At 38.7% G+C, this 22,279-nt stretch overlaps 2 protein-coding genes and 1 long non-coding RNA gene across 3 annotated transcripts; 2 read left to right on the top strand and 1 right to left on the bottom strand.

The window, feature by feature from the left end:
* The first annotated feature begins 1,360 nt into the window (after positions 1-1,360).
* On the top strand, positions 1,361-10,979 carry vtna (vitronectin a). Its single transcript, XM_067450563.1, has 8 exons — positions 1,361-1,444; positions 1,522-1,641; positions 1,726-2,118; positions 7,152-7,291; positions 7,426-7,582; positions 7,666-7,818; positions 7,889-8,353; positions 9,532-10,979. Exons 1-8 carry the CDS (start codon positions 1,390-1,392, stop codon positions 9,651-9,653), a joined length of 1,605 nt encoding a protein of 534 aa, XP_067306664.1. The 5' UTR covers positions 1,361-1,389; the 3' UTR covers positions 9,654-10,979.
* Positions 9,568-22,199, bottom strand: scarf1 (scavenger receptor class F, member 1). The gene is made up of 11 exons (XM_067450561.1): positions 21,722-22,199; positions 21,200-21,258; positions 20,929-21,030; positions 18,281-18,812; positions 17,958-18,176; positions 13,868-13,996; positions 13,679-13,782; positions 13,490-13,598; positions 13,270-13,394; positions 13,048-13,176; positions 9,568-12,020 (listed from the first exon to the last, which is right to left on the bottom strand). Exons 1-11 carry the CDS (start codon positions 22,114-22,116, stop codon positions 10,945-10,947), a joined length of 2,979 nt encoding a protein of 992 aa, XP_067306662.1. The 5' UTR covers positions 22,117-22,199; the 3' UTR covers positions 9,568-10,944.
* Positions 18,498-21,857, top strand: LOC137084355 (uncharacterized). Its single transcript, XR_010906744.1, has 3 exons — positions 18,498-18,631; positions 20,715-20,776; positions 21,661-21,857. It is a non-coding gene; the product is annotated as an uncharacterized lncRNA (long non-coding RNA).
* Positions 22,200-22,279: the final 80 nt, after the last annotated feature.

Genomic DNA, 22,279 nt, shown 5'->3' with positions numbered 1-22,279 from the left:
ACGACTCAAATGTGGGATCCCACTTCAGACACTGCTGTATTTGGATGGTGATTTATTTCAGGGTCTCTGATGAGGTACAACAAAATAACCAAAACCATTAAGTCTTGAAGCACTCTGCAGAATGATCGCACCAGGATTTTGACCTTATTCGACAGAAGTAATTGCACTGGGGAATACTACATGAGATTCGTCTGATATGCGGTAAAAAAAAAACGAAAACAAAAAACAAACATAAATACTGTTCAGTTCTGTTCCTGTCAATCACGCGGTGTCGAACAATTATACTGCATGAAGGAGGGCCGAGCCAACACAAAAACGCACACGCACACAAAGTGAGGCAGCTTGCATTACTGACAAAAAAAGCGTTGCAACAACTCAGCAGAAAGGTGCATTTCAGAACAATGTGCGGGCTGCGCTAACATTAAACTTTGATGTCAAGTAGGGGCCACAAAATATTGAGGCCAGCGGGCCGCGAGTTTGAGGCGTGTTAGAGCAGGGGTCATCAATCTCGGTCCTGGAGGGCCACTCTCCTGCACAGTTTAGCTCCAACCCCAATCAAACACACCTGAAACAGCTAATCAATACTTATAAAGGCATTGATTAGCATTCATTACCTGTTTCAGGTGTGTTTGATTGGGGTTTGAGCTAAACTCTGCAGGGCAGTGGCGAGATTGGGGACCCCTATGTTAGAGTGTGCGTCGATTCGCAAATCATGGTAGAACTTTCATTTAAAATTTCATCTTTTTAAAAAAGTCTTTGGACCTTGCTCTTTCCGTTCCGTTCCACTGCCACACATCTCTCATTTGTACTATTACATTTAAAGTTGTGTTCACTGTTTGTAAATTGTGTAAGGTGATCTCTGTTTGTAGACACAGGCAGTTTAAAGAATGGTAACCTGTCAACTGGACCTATTAATCATTTACTTTTCACAGAGGTCAACAGGGTTATTTGTCCCTATAATGCATTCCCACATTAGTCTAGTAAAAGACGTCATGGTGGACTCAGACTGTATCTTACATTTTGAAAGTTGGAAGCAAGCATCTTTTGTTTTCTAATACCTTTACATTGATCACTCAAAATAGTATAATCCACAAAAAAAAAAACATTCAAAGTCATTTGCTTCGGCCGGAATTATTAGTGTTAATATTAAGTTGTTAAATGTTACATAAATTAGTCCTCATAAAACACCTTTGCCATTATTATTAGTATTATTGTTAGAATCCAGAACAATGCTTGTCTGGTTTTAATGATTGCAGTTGAACAAAGATGAAAACATATTGCAAAATGAGTAAACAAAAGAGGGTGAGTGACCTCTGAATCTATTGATCCACTGGTTTGTCTTTGGTCCTAATGGTCTCAGTTCTTCAGTCACATTCACTAGACACCAGGATGAGGCTTTTTCTGCTGCTAGGACTGCTTTTCTTCACATACGCGGCTGAACAAGGTAAGAACCCTTATTTTGTAAAAATTTATTTGATGCACTTTTTCTGTGTCATGTTAAACATGTGCTCTTCCTGTCAGAGTCATGTATTGAGCGCTGTGAAAATGGATTTGACGCCACCAAGAACTGCCAGTGTGACTCTATGTGCACATACTACAAGAGCTGTTGCAAAGACTATGAGTCCTTATGTCGTATTAGGAGTAAGTGTGGTTTCATAAACCATTTCATAATTGTGTGAAATGCAATGATCAAAACAGATGCATGAGAAACTATTTTTATTGCAGCCCGTGGAGACACCTTTCCTTCGTACCCTGAGGATGATTATGAGGACACAAATAGCACAGAGGTGCCAATCAGATCCAGATCACAGCAAAAATATCTGACCCCTTCTCCAGACTCCTTTGCTGAAATATTTAGCCTAATATCACCAACTTCACAAGTCTTGGATCCAACGTTAAATGATGACACAACACCAGTGATTGCCACTGCTGCAACTCCAACTACACATTACTCTCCATTACCCTCCCCTATCAAGAACCCAACTACAACTGCAAGCACAACCTCAACTGCTGATCCCACACCAACAAAAGCCAAAGACCCTGACGCTGAGGTCTGCAGTGGCAGACCCTTTGACTCCTTCATGCAGCTCAAAAACGGCTCTATATATGCATTCAGAGGTAAGTGCCTCACAGAAAAGATATACGTAGTTACTTACATTTTTTTACACTTTGTAATGTTTTGGTTCGTTTTCTCTTTGTTCAAATCCCGTTTTACCTGCCTGAGTTCCTAGTTTCCTTAGTTATTAATTAGCTCACCTGTTCTCTTTTAGGGTACGTTTACACGAAAAAGATGTACTAAAAATGGAAACGTTCTTTTTTTGTACAGATGACAGCATTATCAAAATGACCAATCCACGAAAATGACTAAAAACAATGTACTATTACACATGCCAGGCCAGCATTTAGCAATGTCACCTAATATTGATATACACTTTTAATTCTGAAAACTGAATTGTGCTTTTCTATACGCCCATTCAAACAAGTCTGCCACAATGCCAGATACATTTTTAAAATCTAATTTGTTGCTGATTTAAAGATATTTCAAATGGGTCCGATGCAGTTCGTGGTCTGTGCTGACTCGCATGATATAATGTGTCTCCGGAAATTTGAGTCCCCACTCCCGAAATCTGGTCTCCTTTAGGACCCCAAGCGATCCCATTGGTTCAAATTGCTTTTAATAGGTACTCTTTAGTGCCTAATTACAATTCCTACAAAAATATTGTAGGATAATAATGTTATAATGACCATTTCTGTCCATTAGCCTGATAGCTTTGCTTATACACACATTTGCACTTACCCTACATAAATTCTCAATCATCTTTAATGTAATTAAATTGTTAAAATGTTAAATGTCTAAATATTTCAGTTATATATCAAATAAATTAATGATGTTCAATTCACTTAAAGCACTATGGGCCCTATCTTGCACCCAGCGCAATTGACTTTGTACACCGACGCATGTGTCATTCCTATTTTGCACCCGCGCAAAGCCCGCTTTTCCCTCCACAGAAGCACGTCGCTAAACTAGTGAATGAACTTGCGCTCCCTGGGCGGTTCAGCGCAAAAAAGGAGGCGTGTTCCGGCGCAAACAATCCCTGGTGCTATTTTGCTGTTCCATTAAACAATTGCGCCACTGACCAGAAAAAACCTAGTAAAAAGTTGCGTTGCGCGTTGTACAACGCACATACACTTTGCGCATGTAATCTACACAGATGCAACAGTTATTTTTGCAAATCATAAATTTTTACACTAAAAAAATATTAACACATGAGATGACGGAAATCATTGTGGTGTGCCACGAAGATGTGAAAAAATAGGCATAAATCTATCTTACAAATTATTCAGGCTAATTGTAGTAATTAAGGATCAGACCTGTTTGCCCAATAGTGGCAAGACATATATGTATATAAGGACATCTGACAAATTGGTTTGTCCGTCAAGAACCAGGAAAAAAAAATCTATATTGGGTGGGTTTCTCCCATCCCCATACAACACAACTTCTCTGTCTTTCACTGCTCTTACAAGAACATCAGTCTCCTCGGCTGTGAACCACTCCTGGCGTGCGCCTGGTAAATACGCCATAATAATAGCAATCCATAATGGAACTTGCACACCTGCTTTTAAAGGGAATGTTGGATGACGCTCTGATTGGTTTATTCACGTTACGCCCAAACCACACCTATGAATAATGAAGCTACTTCAGAACAACCCATTTTAGATTTGCACCGGGCGCAAGAGCCATTTATCCCGCCGGGAAAATAGCAACAGCGCCGAGACCCGCCCACAAAGTTACTTGCGCTTCATGCTTTGACACTTGCGTTTCAGATCGTTAAAATCTATGTAGAATTTTTGCACTAAAATATCCTAAAACCACCAGGCCAGTGTTATATATTTTGTTGAGCTCTTATAATATCCCAAATGTTTCCAACTATTTGTAAATTGTGAGAGCATTACTATTTTAACCAAGCAACCGGGATGTCTGAGGGAGTCACCTGTCATTTGCGTCCTACCTGTGTTACCCTCAGTTTACAGTTTTACTTTGGTAGAAACGCTTTACTCTTAACAGTGTGCAACGTGTCTCAGTAACGTCATAACATAATTTTAAACACATTTAAATGTATCTAATATGATAAACAGAGCTGCATTTCTTCATACTCATGACCAGAGAAACGGAAATGGTGACTGTCCCTTCATAATAAAAGTCCCACTGCTTGCAGGCCATGTGTTGAGCTACAATCGCTCCAGCAACCTTGCTCAGCTCTTTCAGTCCTGCTGTGCTTCATACTACAGTAACGTTAATAATCATCCATTAACATGATTTCTGCCTAATTTCTATCAAGATATCCCACTGGCTTTGAGGTGAAAACCACATGTCCCAAGATTCTGAGCTCAAATTTGGAAAAGTTACATAGTGTAGCTTTAATTGGCTATTATTATTTATTAATTAACAGTTAATCAAGTGTAAGAACTTACATTCAATTGGTTTTATTATGCACTATAATGTGTTTACGTATGCATTAGCCTTTATAGTAAGTTATGCATATTTTAAATAAATATAATTTGTATATACTTAGGATAATCATTAACTGACAGTTTGGGGAGACCCGATTTCGAGGGAGGACCCGATTTGTCATGACACTGGAGCAGACTGTGCGCACACATATGCATTTTTTTACAGAACAGGCTCCGCCAAACGCGCATGCCTTTGTATAGACTAAACACGTAATACGCATGCGCCTGATGTCACTGTTTTTACAGATTCACGTTTTTGTTGTTTACACTGGGATGATAACGGTTTTCAAAAAAGTGCACTTTGAAACCTTTTTTTCAGGTTTTCAAAGTTTCTAGTTTTACGTTGTGGGTTGTGTAAACACCCCCTTATCATCCTCTGAGTTTAAACCCTCAGTTTCCAGTGTTTCATTGTCTGATATTGTCGTAGTTTAATGTATTTGTGTTCGTTTATTCCCTGTTTAATTTATTAAAGACTCTTTCTGGTCATTACTTCGTTGTGCACTTCTCTAGAACACCCACCTACCATGACAACAGCAATATAAAAATGTACATACATACAATTATAGTTAATACAGATAGATTTTTTTTATATATAAAATTAATAGAAAAAGGGGTAGGTAGGTAAAAGGAAAATAAAATACAAAAGTTTATTAAGTTTAAATGTAATAAAAATGTAATAAGTTTTTATTGAACTTTATGTTCATTATGTTCATTTTCATTTAAAGGGGTACTTCAGCGCTGGGAAGATGAATCTGTATTTAAACTGGGTCATTAATGTAGTAGAAATGTGAAATTATTTTTGAATTTGGTGCTTTCTAGACTGAGAAAAGACAGAAAATGTATTTTTGTCCCATGGGGATGAAAGACAACAATTCCCAGAATGCTTCGCTGCCCTGTGAGGCCATTCCCAAAGCTACCAACTTGATTACTGTGACTGAGTTAGAGGACACTACAATTAAATACTGAACGTGTCTGTTCAATATAATGAGTGAGTCACCGCGCGAGTGTCACAGCACTGAGCACTAACTGCAGGAGTGAGATTACATTTAAAGCAGCACTTGGCTACTTTTGCTCTTGGGGTCCCCCTACAGTTTGGAAAAAATAATGTCCTCAACTACTGTCGTAAGATCTGTCATCCTACAACAGGGGATGCCATCGCGCGTGCATTTGTTGACATGACAACCCTGATAGCCCTGAACTAATAATGCGCGGGTCGTCTCATAACCCGCGGACCCTGTATGTCTATTTAATGGTCGCGGGTGCGGGGCGGGTTGTAAAAATATATCATAAAAGTGGCGCCGCGGGTCGGTGCAGCACTAACAGTTAACCTGAACACTGCAAGAGTTCACATGCAGGTGTTCTTCTGGCGGCGCGTGTGAAATATCTTCATCCCAGGTAACGTTACAGTCAGTGGCATATGTTTCAGCATGTCATATGAATATAATTTCATGGGTTTTATTTTTTTCAAACGCCAAATAATCACAATGCTCACGTTTACAAGCCAGTGTCATTATAGTAGTCTATTGGTTACCGTTTCACAGAATCTATATGATACTTGAGTTCAATGTTTGAGTGGTAGGTAATCACCATAACAAGCAGGACAGCATCGGTCGGGCACGCCTCCTTCAGCTCACGCTGACGAGCAAACGCTGGTCACATGTTGATCCTCGTCCTGCCTTTAATCCCATCACTTTTTCGTTTCCTCTTATTGCTTTCCTCCAACAAAACCTTTTCTTTCTTATTTGTCTCTGCTGCTTCGGACATGACTATATTATCCGACGAACAAAGTTGGGCTCGCACGTCCGAATTTAAGGAAGTGTGTGTGTTGGTGGAAGTGACGTATATGCCGTAAAGCAGTCGAATTTTGTAGTTCTTTTGTTCTCGGGTTACTACCCGAAACCCGAAGTTTAAAAGTAGGATTAAAAACGATACAGACCCCATCAGGCTATGGCAGACGTGTCATTCAACCTATTGTAAGTCGATTTATCACCACAAGAGTCTTAAAAAATATATTATGAAGGTTGAAAAGTTACCTAGTGCTGCTTTAACATCATGAGCTGATGAGCTCATGATGAAAGCTGAGGTAATCGCGACCACATTCGCGGCATACATTCACAACGCGTGTTCAGTCTGGCGCCTTTTCAGTTCATGCCTTTGGAAGCCTAACTTTCATAGAAATTAATTTGAGAAGTTAAAAGACTTACTTTGCTCTCTGTCTCAGCATAGTTCAGTTTCCATGAATGCCTGAGGCTGCAGCTGAGAGCTGAGTGCTGTGAGTGCGATCTCCATCCCCCATGCGCGGGTGTCAAACATGCGGAAATGGCTCCCTCTGCTGGCTGTAGTCTTTAACCTTTGGCCAAACATTCCTCCTATGATGCAAATATCGTCAATTTACGTCATTGGAGGAATTTTTCCAGAAATTAAATGCATAAATCTCTTGTCTCAGGGGGATATGAGGGGGGAAAGCACAATCATTTGAATATACTCAAGGGTTTCTACTAATACAAAGCCATATACTAATCGCTGAAGTAACCCTTTAAATTACTCAAATTCTTATGGTTCAATATTGTTCTTATGATATTTATTTATTCTCTATAACACTTTTTCTCTAATTAAAAATGCAATATGTATGTCACCAGGAGAATATTTTTTTGAGCTTGACGAGAAATCAGTATTACCGGGGTACCCAAAGCTCATCGAAGACATCTGGGGAATAAAAGGTCCAATAGATGCTGCCTTCACTCGCATAAACTGCCAAGGAAAGACATACATTTTCAAAGTATGGATGTTCTTGAATTTAAATCTGCTATTTAAACCATTTATATGCTGTTTACCATTTTATTTAGCCAAAGTTATTTAACCTTCATTTCAATGCGTGATTGCAAAGACACTATTTTATTATAATATTCCCAGGGTAAAAAATACTGGAGGTTTGATGATGGAGTACTAGATGAAGACTTCCCACGGGATATATCTGTGGGATTTGAAAAGATACCAGACCATCTCGATGCTGCCTTTGCCATTCCTGCTCACAGCCATCATGGCAAAGAGAAAGTTTATTTTTTTAAAGGTCAGATACAGTCGCATTGAATTTAGATTTATTTTCATATTCATTAATCTGTACTAAACAAAGAATATGTTTCTTCTTTCTAGGAGACCAGTATTACCAGTATGAATTTAAGCACCAGCCATCCCATGAGGAGTGCATTCAGATGTCAGTGAGATCTCCCTCAGCACTTTTCAGCAGATACACTGATATTTACTACAACCGATGGGTTGAGCACTTTAACCAGCTCTTTGGTGGAGGTAATATCAAGCTATCAATGTTATGCACCTGGGAAAGCTTCCATAACAACTTTTAATTGCTTTTTTTCAGCCCAAAGTCATCACGGTGGCCATCACTTCATCAACAAAGACTGGATTGGCATCAAATCTCCTGTGGATGCTGTGCTAGCCGGCAGACTCTACGTCACTCCGAGATGGCCCAACAGAAGGCGTCAGGACAGAAATCGGCAGGATTGGGATCAGCAGTGGCGCCAACAGTATGGACAGCAGTGGGGTCAACGTTATGGGCAGCAGTGGGATCAACAGTGGGGCTCCAGGCGCAGGCAGAATAGGTCACCATACTGGGAAACTATGGCTGAGAGGGGCATCAGTATTGGACAGGAGTATGCTCAGAGGTTTGGGCAGGACAGGTGGCGAGATCAGGACAGACGCAGAGACTATTATCATAGACAAAATGACTATGATTATGACTACAGGGACAAACCTTCGGAAGACATTGTCTATGACATACTGCGTAGGAGTCAGCCTTTACAGAGTGTCTACTTCTTCAAAGGAGGTACTGAAATGAGAACATTATTATTATTTTTTCATCATTTTTTTTAAAGTCACTAGCATGTTATATGTTTGGCAACAGTTATTCTAACCTTAATTGATGGCGTGTGTAGCTTTTCATTTCATAACCATATATAAAGACACATCATGGCCATATTCCAGGATGACAATGCAAGATTCATCAGGCTCAAATTGTGAAAGAATGGCTGAGAAGAAGCATGGAGAATAATTTTTACATGACACCTCTGAGTCCAGACCTTAATTCATTGAAAGTCTTTGGGATGTGCTGGAGTAGACTTGAGTGATTGTGATGCCATTTCCATCAAGAGGTGCATAAATATTTTGGTCAAGATTTTGTACTGACAATGCAAGAGTCAAGCACTGTGTAAAGTTTCCTCCAGCACATCCCAAACACTGAGGAATCTTGACACTGTCATCTTGGAATATGGCCATGATGTGTCTTCCTACATGGAAGCTACACACTCCTAGCCTAGAAATCTAGACGCACCCTAGCGGCAGCAAATTTAATCTGCCCGCGAGTGTTGTCTAGCAACTCTCAATACCCTTCTGAGCTGTATCCGCCTAACTCTTGCCGGGCCACTCACATCGTGTATAGAGTCAGTGGGCGGGGCCATAATGACGACGGCCGAGTTGCGTTTGCGTGCTTCTAGTAAACACAGAAACTGGCGAACGGCGGTCTTTCGAATCAGCTTTGACCGCGACTCTGGAAGACTTGGAGTTAAGCTTTTCTCTGAGAAAAGAACAAAGAACGGCACTGAAGTCATTCTTAAAAAGAGAAGATGTTTTCGGAGTTTTGCTGACCGGATACGGCGAATGTTTAATCTATCAACAAGCTCTGCTTCACCTTCGTTGCTCTGGTTGGTGTAGCGCTATCCTATCGCGTGCAGAGGGAGTTTGAAAGACAACCGTTTATCCCGCCCCTCGGATTGAGCCCTGTCTATGGTGAGTTTCCAGACCAAACATCTTGATGTGGGTCTGGCTTGTCAGGCTAACACACTCCATCAATTAGGGTTAAAAGAATTGTTGCCTAACATATAACATGCTAGAAACAGAAATCACATCAATAATGGTCCTCATAGACTTTTAAGTATTTTCCTAGTTAAATCCAATTATATTATATTATATTATATTATATTAAGATGTCAAATGTTTTCTTTACAGATATGTACTACAGAGTAAATCTCCGAACGAAGCATGTTGACTATGCAAACCCTCCATATCCAAGACCTATTGGAAAATACTGGCTTGGCTGCAAAGACATGGCAGGAGCAGAAAAGAGATGAGTCCAACTGTAAACGACTGCCATTTAATAGTATTTATCATACAAGCATATAACAATAAGCCGCTTTTGTACGGTCAGAAATAAGGATGATCAGTAGGGCCTTATAGAATCTCTCAACAGATTTCCACACAAATGGAATGACTTCATTCATAATGTTCTACAAGTCGCCCTCCTAATGACTAATCTGATCTGTGTTCCTGATTGTTGAGATGATTTATTAAGCTCAGTGAATGCAAAATAAGATAACATTTCAAATAAACAGATATTAATATAATCATAATTATATTCAGAGGCTAAAGTTTAGCTCAAGGCTAAAGTTTAACAACCTTTAGTGAGGAACAGTTGTGCAATCCTTCAATAAACAACGTTTTTGATCTAAAAAAAAAAAAAGTATTTTTTTGCATGTAATGTATACATCATCTTATTAGATTGTGCCTTTGAAAGTCCTCTTGACAAAATACGAATAGAAATCTCTTTAAAGAGGTCTAGGTATTAGCTTCTCCAGAACAGTAAAATTTAGTTGCAAACAACCAATGTCATTCAAAATTCCAGCTAGTTTTTTGGCACATTTCATCACTTTATTTTTGGTTTGTTGCTCTATCCAAAGACAGAGGCTACTGCCAATATCAAGCAATTTAATTTTTCTACATAACCCTGTAATACAACAATTCAGTGTCATACTGTCAAGAACAATGCATGTACAGACTAATCGTTATGTATCGCATAGAGAAATAGATGCCAAAATAAATAAGACACTTATACGCCCTTAGGATACTATGACACATTCCTTTTAGGAGTTTAAGCCAATTATATATTTTCTACATTGTTATGGATGTTATTTCATGCATAATTGTTGCAGGGTTCATCTCTTAGCTCAGGACTGATTTACAGTACCGCTCAAATGTTTGGGGTCTGTACGTTTTTTAAAATGTTTTTAAAAGGAGTAGAATAGAAAATTTTTAACAATGTAAAACTCTTTACAGTACTTTTGATCAAATTATTACATTGTTGCTTAATAACGAATAATAATTCTTTTTTTTTTTTTTTTTATAATACATGAAACGTACCGACCCCAAACATTGTTTGGGCTACATCCTGATTAAAAATCTTTTTTTAAATAAGGTAATTTCTTTAAACTAAAAAGTAACAGTTTAATGGAAATTATAATGAAAATATATGAACAAATTGCATTTTCGATGTAGATATGTTTATGCAGTTTATGCAAAATTTGGATACAGTACTTGAAAGGGAAATATTGCCCTTTAAGTCAATCCCTTTAAGATTCAGGAATATTATGACTGCTTTACATAAACATTCTCATAATTTGGCTCATTTTCTGCTTGGTCCATAACTGTTTCATTAATGATAATCTCTGAAGAGGTGGAGACCCTATCAGACAGAGCCACAGTCTCATAAGCATGCTCTGTCAGAGTGTCTGTCTCACAGTCTACTTCAGTGTCTTGCTCCACCTCTAAACTGTGGAGCGTATCACTCTCTGGAACACTTTTTAAAATAGAAGACAAGGGCCTCTTGGGGGTGCAGTTCTCCTGAGAAAAGTCTGTTGCCCCTACTGTGCAGGGAGAGCTGAGGGAGTTGTGTTTCCTCCGAGTAGGTTTCCTCATGACCACCTCTGATTGCCCTGATCCAGTAGTTTGCTCCCACACACTGGCCCGTGCTCCCAGTTTCCTCCGCGGAGGCTTGGCAATCGCCTGCCCTCTGCCTTTGGGCTGGGGGGTCTCCTCTCTTTGTCTTTGGAGGCTGCCTAGTCTGCGCAGAATCGTCTGAACGGGCCCTTCTGAAGGAGGCTCTTGCTTAGCCATCTTCTGGGTCTTACCCACAGTCACATAAACAGTGGTTATCTTCTCTGAATCTGCATCCTGGCTGCCATCAGATGGCTGGGTATTCTTTCTGGTATTGGAAAGTGTGCGTCGTCTACCACCGGGCACAGTAAGGTAAGTCCTGAGTGGGCCTGAACTATATCTTTCTGAGTCAGATTGTGGTGTTTCTGAGGCAGCTGTTTTCTCCTCAGAGGAGATGTTCTCCTCATTGTTTTTTTCTTCTTTTTCTGTTTCTATCTCGCTGTGGTTTGCCTGTCCTCCTTGCAAAGCAGAGATCATCAACACACCCCAGGCTTTGGGTTTCCGATTAGTTCCTGGCAGATCTTGGGTCGAGCTACGGCGCTCTTTAGGGGTGAACTTCGTGCCCTCTGCGAAAGAGACTGAAGGGCGTTTGGATTTGGCAATGCTGGAGGTACGAGGGATACCAAAAGCTTGTGACATGTCCTCGCTGCTGAAGGTTGATGGGTCAGGGAAGAAGTTACACTTGGAATTCAACTCCTGAAGCTCTCCACTGGCCACAGTAAGAACATCTGTAAGAGGGTGTAAACATGAATCAGTATATTGCTCAGAAGTTGCTCTTACATACCTTCACATTGCAGTTGTATATGGCGCAAATCTGTTTTTCTTCCCTCACAATAGCTGTGGTTCCATCCAAAGTTGCGAATTTAAGTTGTGCGCAAAATTGGAATTTCACATTAAAACATTTGCGATTCAGCAAAGTCGAAGAGAACAAAATGGTCACTTCCTGATAAACTGGCACTATACATATCACTAGGAAAATTGGAAGTTGCTGCAATAGGAATGAGTGCATACATTTTTTTATGCGAATCTTGCCATATCCACCCAGCATTTTTTCATACAGTATCCCAAAATGCCCATAAAAATAGGTGGATGGAAACAAAGCTGGTGACACAGATCCATTTTTCTTTTTCTTTTTTTTGGCAATGTGAGGTGGAATAAATGCAAATTGGTGTGAATTCTAAAATAATGAATTATGAATGTGGGGTCTGCAAGGATACATTAAATTGATTAAAAGTGACTGTAAAAACATTTATAATAAAATATCTCTTAAAAATAAATGTAAATATAAACATAACACAAACAAATTTAGCGGCACAACATTGATAATAATAAGAAATGTTTCTTGAGCAGTAAATCAGCATATTACAATGATTTCTGAAGGATCATGTGGCACTGAAGACTGGATAAATTATGCTAAAAATTCAGCATAGTAATTGACATTTTAAAACAATAAAATACAAAATCTTATTTTTTTAATTGTAATAACATATTGTTACATTGCATAGATTTAAGACTGGAAGTCAAGTGTTCAAATAATATTATTTATCATTTAATTTTAACCATTTTAATTTAATATAACAACAAAATAGTATAATGTATACAATATTATTACATATAATTGATATGATCTCAGTTGGGGTTTGTCTGATGGGAGCTCACAATAACAACTAAAAACAACAGCCAAGACAAAAGCTATAGCAGCAGCCATAACTACAGTGTTAAAATGACAACAAAATAGATTAATAACTGTTTTACCTTCCCTGGGCGGTTCACAGTAGATGGCCTCTCCTTCATCATCAGTTTCAAATGAATCAGTCACCCAGCCGGATGACGGCTGCTCAATAAAGCTATGGTTAAATGTGAGCTCAGGATCATGATGAGAGACTGAAGACAAAGCGGAGAACTTTATAAATCCACTTACAATCTCACTTGCATATGTTTCTCAGTGACTGCTGCAAATTAAAATAGATGCATTACCTGTTACCCTGGGTAAACCAGATGACCAAAGAGTAATGCACGGCATGGCAGAACCCATGTTGGCCAACACAGTGTAAACATGGTGCTTCATGCGGACCGTAGGACTCCCATCCCCAACTGCTACTCTGAAGGACAGATTTAGCAGAAGACTTTCTTACAATTGACCAAATTAAAGGACATTTTTGTGTGTTATATCAGCTGTCAGATAACACATTCATACCCTTCCTTCCCTTCGACTGGCCCGCCACAACAGCAGCAGCAGAACAACAAGGCTAGTATTAAAATGCACAGAGGAATCAAAAGTCCTGCTAAGAGACCTGCTCTGCTACCTAGTAGACAAACACACACACAAAATAGATGAGGGGGATGTGGATACCAGCTGTGAACCAAATGTAGCGTCTGTACTTACTGTTTGGACAAGCTCCTGTGGCTGGATGGCAGGCATGATTCCCACAGTCACATGTGGAGGAGCAGTTGACGCCATACAGGTTAAGAGGACATGAGCTGTTACAGCTACAACAGAGATTACATGGTGAGAGACACTCGTTTGAATCTTATACCGAGTTAAAAACAACCTATAAATACCCTGTACCCTCACCTCTCACCCTGGAAGCCGGGAAGACAAATGCAACTTCCTGTCACATGGTCACAGTGCCCGTGATTGCAGGTTTTACACAGGAAGCGGCAGCCATCTCCGTAAGTACCATCTGTGCAGGGTTTGTCACATCTAGAGAGGGAGAAGTCCAAAATAAAGTCAATAAAAATAAAATAAAAATTCCGGCTTGAGGAGAACTGGCACCCCGAGTGAGGGTTTCTCCCAAGGTTTTTTTCTCCATTCTGGACCTGAAGGAGTTTTGGTTTGTTGCCACTGTCGCCTCAGTTGAGGACACTTAAATTTCAACTATATCACCGATCCGCCCGCATTATGTGATCATTTGAATGAGCTTGATAACATCATCGTTTTCTCCAGAGTGGCTATAAAGCAGAAAATATGTGTACAGTGGCCCAAAAAAAGTGTTTGGACATTTAAGCCACACTTCAAATTCATTTCATTGTGTCTATAATAATGTTTGTTAGGCTTTAAATTAGCTATCGCCAGATTTCACAATTCAGTTCAGTTCCATTTTCATTTGATTAAACATATTAATTTAGGTACATTTTGTTTGTTAGTTTGCTTGAAAATAAAATAAATACCCTCTCCATTACTGTAAATTATGCCATGCAGTGTTTCAGACTTATAACTCATCTTTTTTGAAATTGAAATTAAATGCACTGGTTCAAAAGAGTCATTTATTTGTGAATGGGACATTGGTTGTGCTGTATGTTGTTGTTAAAGGGTTAGTTCACCAAAAAAAAATCTGTCATTAATTCCTCACCCTCATGTCGTTCAAAACCCTTAAGACCTTTGTTCATCTTCGGAACACAAGTTAAGATATTTCTGATGAAATCTGAGAGCTTTCTGAACCGTCCATAAGCAGCAACATCACTCCAACTTTCAAGGCTCAGAAAGCTATTAAAACATTGTTAAAATAGTCCATGTGACAACAGCAGTTCAACCTTTATGTTATGAAGCAACCAGAATCCTTTTTGTGCGCAGAAACAAACAAAAAGAACAACTTCATTCAACAATCTCTTCTCTTCACTGTCACTCTCTTACGCAATTCACTTTGTTGGGCTATTCACTTTTTGGCAGAATTAGAATTTTTCCAGATTTAAAGGTCCACTGAAATCAAAATTGAAGTTTTTTAGCTTTTAGTATGGCTGTGTTAGCCTTGAAGTTATGAATAAGCTGGTATGTTCCAAAACTATGACAAAATTTGCATTTAGGAGATATGAGCATTCAAAATTTACAGTATCTCACTTCCGCTAAAATGAATCTCAGATTTTGGTGACATCATCGCAGACTTCACTTTCTCGTCATATCTTCTGTCCAATCAAAATGCAAAAAAAACCACGCAAAAATTCCTGGCCGAGTTACCTACTGCTTTTGACAAGGTCGTGTAGTGATGTAATATATGGAGGACCAAATTACTCAAAATGAAATATTTAAATAAATAATGAATTCACGAAAACAATAATTAAATGTACCAGTTTATTTTGAAATAATTAAATAATTAATTCAACATTTTATTTATTAATTTAATAATTCAATAATTTATTTAATGAAATATTATTTAAAATAATTAAATAAATAAATGTATATATTTATTTAATAAAATTACATGAAAACACAAAATTTTTTGTTTAATATATTTCAAAATTAACTCTTCCACACAAACTATTATGTTTAAAAATCTTTTATCATTATTAAATGTGCTTTTTCAAAAAGCCGTTTTCCATAATAGTTATGCTGCATTTACGAATGATGCCTATTTGACAAATCATGCAAAGATTTTTTTCATAATAATAGAGGACATTTCACAAATGCCAATCAACAGCCAGTGGGCGGTGCTTGCCGCTGATTGGAAAATCCTTTCAGATTGATTACTTTTTTCTGTCTGGGTCAGGCAAGTGGCAAGGAGAAATTGGGGAATTGATTGGAAATTAATATGGTGGTAAGAATTGATCAAGATAAAATAAAGCACTGCCTTAAACACAGCCTCAGTTCTTCAGAATATATTACTTCAAAATTCACTGTTTATAATAATTTTTGACCATTGCAGAGCACCACACGGTTGCGCTTTGCTGTTATTTGGATGCATTTCTAGACTTGTATTTCTTTAAAATGCTGGCAAGTATTTACAAAAGCAATATATTTCATCACTGCTCAAACTAATTAAAATAAAAGCACATAAACATTTTAATTGGTCCATTATTTATAGCAGCATTTATTATCATACCAAGCATATGACATTTTATTTACAGCATACAATCATGTTACGGACCACGTGAGCGCCGCGTTCCCGATCACAAAACTCTCCCCTCCACTGTGGCGTGAATAAATCACAATCCAAATGCACGAGTTTTAGGTTTTATCCTATTGTTTTATCACTGAGGTGGCCTGCACATTTATTTTGATGGATTTCCATGTGTGAAACAGGTGAAGGGCGCATGACATACGTCACATCCAAACGTTAGCGATTGGTTATGGCAGATCCAATAGTTTTAAACTTCAACAGAGTACACCTCTTCGAGGAAGTAAATGCTTGTCAATGAAGAGTGGCCAGACTCTATGGACAAATGAAATGTATGACAGTATGGTAAGATCAGGCTAGAATGAAGGTTTTGCAGGTTTGGAATGACATAAGGGACAAGTAATTAACGACAGAATTTTCATTTTTTGGTGAACTATCCCTTTAAAGAAATGGCTCATAAGAGTACTTTGATCGTGAATCAAAGTAAACTGGCTATTTCTGATTCGCTAAAAATATACAACTTGTCTCTGGTGAATCAGACTACACTAGTCACATTTTATGTCTTTGTAAAAGACCTATCAGCAGGACATCTAGAGATTCATGAAATATGAATTACATTTCTGCGTAATTTAATGTGATTAAGTGCATACATTTTAAAGGTGCCCTAGAATGATTTGAAAGAATATATTTTAAATTGTTCTCTGTTATCTAAATAGAGGGTATGTGGCTTATTTAAGGTCAAAATTTGTCCAGATATGGTTTTACAGGTCCATTTACAACCTATGGTTTGACAGTAGAGGACTGATTTAAACTTTTATTTATTTAGCCAAACAAAGTAATGTAGAAGCCACAATAGTTAGTGTCATGTTTACTACTCATCCGCTGCAAAATAATCATACATCAGTTCTCAAAAATGTATATTTATTTAACAAATTGACTAGAAGCCTTGTCAAATGACTATCATTTCAACTTAGATGGTGTAGAAGGTGACGTTAGCTACAAGGATTGAGTGAGCGATCTGTAAACAGTAGTAACAGTTAATAAACGTAGTTAGCTTCTGAGTTATGTGTTAATGATGAAATAGAGGCTAATTTAGATTTCAATCCGTTCAAAGGGATCGACATACGTATCTACTGTTGTATTTTATGACAATGGCAGAAATAATATTAACCTTTGTCATTTGACAAACTGTTATGTGAGCTACTTGGAGTTTCCAATTGTTACTTTAGCATCTTGCATGAATCTAGACAACACAAGGGATATTATCGTAATGTTGTCTTACAAAGAAACTTTCAATTTAATCAGAAATGGGTTCAACAGTCAAGAAGTGGGTAAAATCACTACTTACTACTTGCGTCACACAGTTGGCATTATGTTGAGAATCGCTTGTTTTTTCATGGTGTTTTCACAAACAAGATTTACATATGAAGGAGGAGGCAATGGTGTTTGAGACTCACTGTATGGGATGATGTCCATGTACTGAACTCTTGTTATTTAACTATGGCAAGGTTAATTCAATTCTTCATTCTACGGCACCTTTAACTATCCTTTTTAGACTACTGTGGTTTGCCACAAACGGTAAAAATAATTCAGGTCTCCAAATGAAAATTTTCAAGTAACTGATCACATCTACATTTTTCAGTTGGCCGAATTTAATTTCTGTGAATTAAATTGTATCAATTTACAGAATTTCAATTCGGCCAACTGAAAAATTAAAATGTGATCAGTTACTAGAACATTTTCAATTGTTTTTTTTTTTTTTTTTTTTTTTACATTGCAGTAAATAAGACAATAGGGTGTTCTGTTCAGAGCTGAATCCCAACAGATCTGTACCTTGGTCCAGACAGGCCAGAATCACAGTGCAAGCATGCTCCAGTTTCCGGGTCACATGGGTCCATATTTCTGCAATGCGGACAAACCTCTCGGCAGCGATGGCCATAATAACCTGCAGGACAGCGCTGGTCACAGCGTGTGCCATTCCACCCTGGTGCACAGGCATCACACAGGCCGTCCTGTTTAGAGCAAGACCGGCCTCCTTCACAGTGTCCACAGCTACACTCACACACACACAGATAGGAGAACACAAAAATCATGGATGAACCAAACAATACATTATATATCATGAAATAATCCTTTATTCTTGTCTTTTCACTTACCTTTTCTTGCAGCCACTGCCATACTTTCCACTGTCACAAGGCTCATTGCAGACAGAGCCTTTGTAACCCGGGTAGCACAAACAGATGCCAGATTGCAGGTCACAGTCGGAATGGTTAAGATTACAATTACAACGGCGGTCACAGGACGGACCCCACCAGCCATGCAGGCACTGACATTCCCCTGTGCGCTGCTGGCAGGGGGACACGTAGCAGTTACATCTCAGGCTGCACTTTTGGCCCCAGTAGCCCTCCTTACACAAGCAGCGGCCTGAGGCTGGGTCACAGGTGGATGTAGCGAGGTGGCACTGACAGGCTTTGGAGCAAGTGGACGTCCACCAGCCCTCCTCACAGGTGCAGTTGCCATAGACAGGGTCACATTTTCCATGACGTGCACATTTGCAGCTGTATTGGCACAGGTTGCCCCAGCGGTTAGACAGGCATGAGCACTCACCCGTGATTGGGTCACACAGCCCATGAGGGTGACAGGGACAAAGCTCACGACAGTCCGCCCCCCAAAATTGAGGAGGACAACCTGCAGAGGTATAAGAATTCATATTCGTACAATAACTAGAAATGCAGTACTGCATAACATGAAAACAATAGAAAATAATATGAATATTATGTAAGAATATTTTACATATAATATAGACTCACCTAAAGGATTATTAGGAACACCATACTAATACAGTGTTTTACCCCCTTTCGCCTTCAGAACTGCCTTAATTCTACGTGGCATTTATTTAACAAGGTGCTGAAAGCATTCTTTAGAAATGTTGGCCCATATTGATAGGATAGCATCTTGCAGTTGATGGAGATTTGTGGGATGCACATCCAGAGCACGAAGCTCCCGTTCCACCATATCCCAAAGATGCTCTATTGGGTTGAGATCTGGTGACTGTGAGGGGCATTTTAGTACAGTAAACTCATTGTTATGTTCAAGAAACCAATTTGAAATGATTCAAGCTTTGTGACATGGTGCATTATCCTGCTGGAAGTAGCCATCAGAGGATGGGTACATGGTGGTCATAAAGGGACGGACTTGGTCAGAAACAATTCTTAGGTAGGCTGTGGCATTAAATGCCCAATTGGCACTAAGAGGCCTAAAGTGTGCCAAGAAAACATCCCCCACACCATTACACCACCACCACCAGCCTGCACAGTGGTAACAAGGCATGATGGATCCATGCTCTCATTCTGTTTACGCCAAATTCTGACTCTAGCATCTGAATGTCTCAACAGAAATCGAGACTCATCAGACCAGGGAACATTTTTCCAGTCTTCAACTGTCCAATTTTGGTGAGCTTGTGCAAATTGTAGCCTCTTTTTCCTAGTGTAGATAATCCCTCAATTGTAGTGGAGATGAGTGGTACTCGGTGGGGTCTTCTGCTGTTGTAGCCCATCCGCCTCAAGGTTGTGTGTGTTGTGGCTTCACAAATGCTTTGCTGCATACCTCGGTTGTAACGAGTGGTTATTTCAGTCAAAGTTGCTCTTCTATCAGCTTGAATCAGTCGGCCCATTCTCTTCTGATCTCTAGCATCAACAAGGCATTTTTGCCCACAGGACTGCTGCACAGTGCACACTGGATGCTTTTCCCTTTTCACACCATTCTTTGTAAACCCTAGAAATGGTTGAGCATGAAAATCCCAGTAACTGAGCAGATTGTGAAATACTGAGACCGGCCCGTCTGGCATCAACAACCATGCCATGCTCAAAATTGCTTAAATCACCTTTCTTTCCCATTCTGACATTCAGTTTGGAGTTCAGGAGATTGCCTTGACAATGGCCACACCCCTAAATGCATTGAATCAACTGCAATGTGATTGGTTGATTAGATAATTGCATCAATGAGAAATTGAACAGGTGTTCCTAATAATCCTTTATGGGAGTGTATTAATAATATAATATAATTTCAGTTTTGGTTCTTTTTATAGAATATGAATTTGATAGTCCTTATAGTCCTTGAATTTGATTGCATCAATTACATAATAATTACACCAGTAGGTAAGTCACTGATTCACAGATTCGATTCAAATTCATGAAGCTTTGAATCATTTACGTTTAAAACAAACGTTAAAAAAAAACCTGTGTAATAACCATAGGTAATAACACAAAACAAGCACTATAAAATAATACACATTTTTGCAGTCACTTTAAATGGTATTCAATTTATGTTTAATGGTATTTAATGTTGATTACATTTTAACAGATTACACTTTTATTTAAAAGAAAATAGCAATTGGTTTTTAAAAAGTGTCACGTTTGAGCTAAAAAAAAAAAAAAGAATATAGAGTTAACCTACGTTTTATACACACTATTAAGTTTCGTCGCATTTACAGTTTTGTGCAGCTGGCTCTAAACAGTGAATCATTTTGCAAAAGGTTGTTCAATTGATTCAGAGTTTCAAAAAGCTTTTTCTCCCATTACTATTGCTCAGGAACTTGGGACTATTTCTGCCGGAGGAAAAACAAAGTAACTGGCAACATTGTGTATAAAAAGGTAGGTTAACTCAATATTCATTGTGGTTGATACAAAGCAGTTACACTTGTACCAGGCTTGCTTGTGTGATATTGTTTGGGTGTCTAAACTGAAGGCTACTGCTTTTCGATTGCAAAAGGCAAACCTAGTCGTGTGATAATGATATTACTCACGGGTTTTGCACTGGTACCCATAAAATCCAGGTTTGCATCGACAAAGTCCAGGGTAAACACACACTTCGTCCTGCAGACAGGATCTTTCACCCTCACAGAGGGCTGAGAAAACAAAAAGGGAGACTTTACAGACAGCTGTACCTGAAACCCCAGCTTCACAAAACTGCTGACATCTACAGGCCTGCAGGAAACGAGCCTCCTGTGTCATCAATAAAACAATATGTGATACATTTTGCATTAAAGTACATCTACAGATGTTATTACTACTCACGGACAGTGCATTCATCACCATTTTGGCCCCATCCAGAACAACATGTGGGAGAATAATCCCTGTTGAGAAAAAATTGACATTATATAGGCATAAGAATAGACAAATAAAAATGGGTTCATACCACAAGAAACCCCTTATGAAGTATAAATCACAAAAGATCATCTCTTTAAGGTCTCATTTGTTCTTTTGATTATTGAAAGAAATAGACTTCTCAGATTTTTCTCCTGACAAAAATACCAGTGTTTCAGAAAAGATTTCAGTAGTGTCTCAAAATGATCTAAAAATGTCCCAATATCTATTTATATTCCATTTTTAATTTGATCAAACATTTCACATTGAGACTTGAGATTAAAACTTGCCTTGTCTATGCGATTCACATTCATTTAATAATTTTCTATTATTATTATTATTATTATGCTATATGAAGAACATTGACACATTTGCTGTTATTTTTCCTGAAGAATTTGAGAAGAGACAACTAAGACAAAGATCCTTCAGCATAACTGAATTCCGAGCCAGTACCTGTCACTGAGGCAGACATTCTTCCCGTTTGGAGATAGTCTCTGAGCTGAGCATTGGACACACATGAGCATCAGTCCAAATGTGGTCAGAAAGGTGTCCATCCCCTCCGGACCGGCCAGCACCGAACCCCCTCTCCTACCACGGCACCAGTCCAGGCGAGTTCTGTGCTTTTGGAACAGAAAAGATCCAGTCCAGTCTCTGTAGCAAAATGGGCTCTCCAATTCCCTTTGTTTCCTCTGCAAGTTTCCTGAGGAAGAAAAGCCGGCTTCCTCTAATTCAATAAGCCACTGGTTGTTTAAAGACAAAATCAACGCCCACAATTTTTGGGAGGAGTTGGGTATTTTTAATGGCCAGTCTGCCCGCCAGCATTTTCCATCCTTATCAATTACTTTCATATGTAAGTGTTCATATTAGAACATTTCACTGACTATAGATGGCCTTTTTGTTCAGAATACAATAATCTCTTTTTACAAATACAAACAACAACCTAAAGATTTTATTTAGCTTCATAGCACTTTCTAATAGCAAGCGTGTTTGCAGAAATAAAATACACTAGTA

Source organism: Pseudorasbora parva, chromosome 8 (genome assembly GCF_024679245.1).
Source record: "Pseudorasbora parva isolate DD20220531a chromosome 8, ASM2467924v1, whole genome shotgun sequence".
Taxonomy (NCBI): domain Eukaryota; kingdom Metazoa; phylum Chordata; class Actinopteri; order Cypriniformes; family Gobionidae; genus Pseudorasbora; species Pseudorasbora parva.
Note: the sequence above shows the minus strand (reverse complement) of the source record. Positions and strands in the feature narration are given on the sequence as shown.

Bases quoted from the DNA above. Each gene is read 5' to 3' on its own strand.
- vtna (XM_067450563.1), top strand. From the start codon at position 1,390: ATGAGGCTTTTTCTGCTGCTAGGACTGCTTTTCTTCACATACGCGGCT. The intron at 2,119-7,151 runs GTAAGTGCCTCA...GTATGTCACCAG, and splicing joins CTCTATATATGCATTCAGAG to GAGAATATTTTTTTGAGCTT. The intron at 7,583-7,665 runs GTCAGATACAGT...TCTTCTTTCTAG, and splicing joins GAAAGTTTATTTTTTTAAAG to GAGACCAGTATTACCAGTAT.
- scarf1 (XM_067450561.1), bottom strand. From the start codon at position 22,116: ATGAAAGTAATTGATAAGGATGGAAAATGCTGGCGGGCAGACTGGCCA. The intron at 21,031-21,199 runs GTGAGTAGTAAT...TTGTTTTCTCAG, and splicing joins TGGTGATGAATGCACTGTCC to CCCTCTGTGAGGGTGAAAGA. The intron at 13,599-13,678 runs GTAAGTACAGAC...TTTGTCTACTAG, and splicing joins CACAGGAGCTTGTCCAAACA to GTAGCAGAGCAGGTCTCTTA.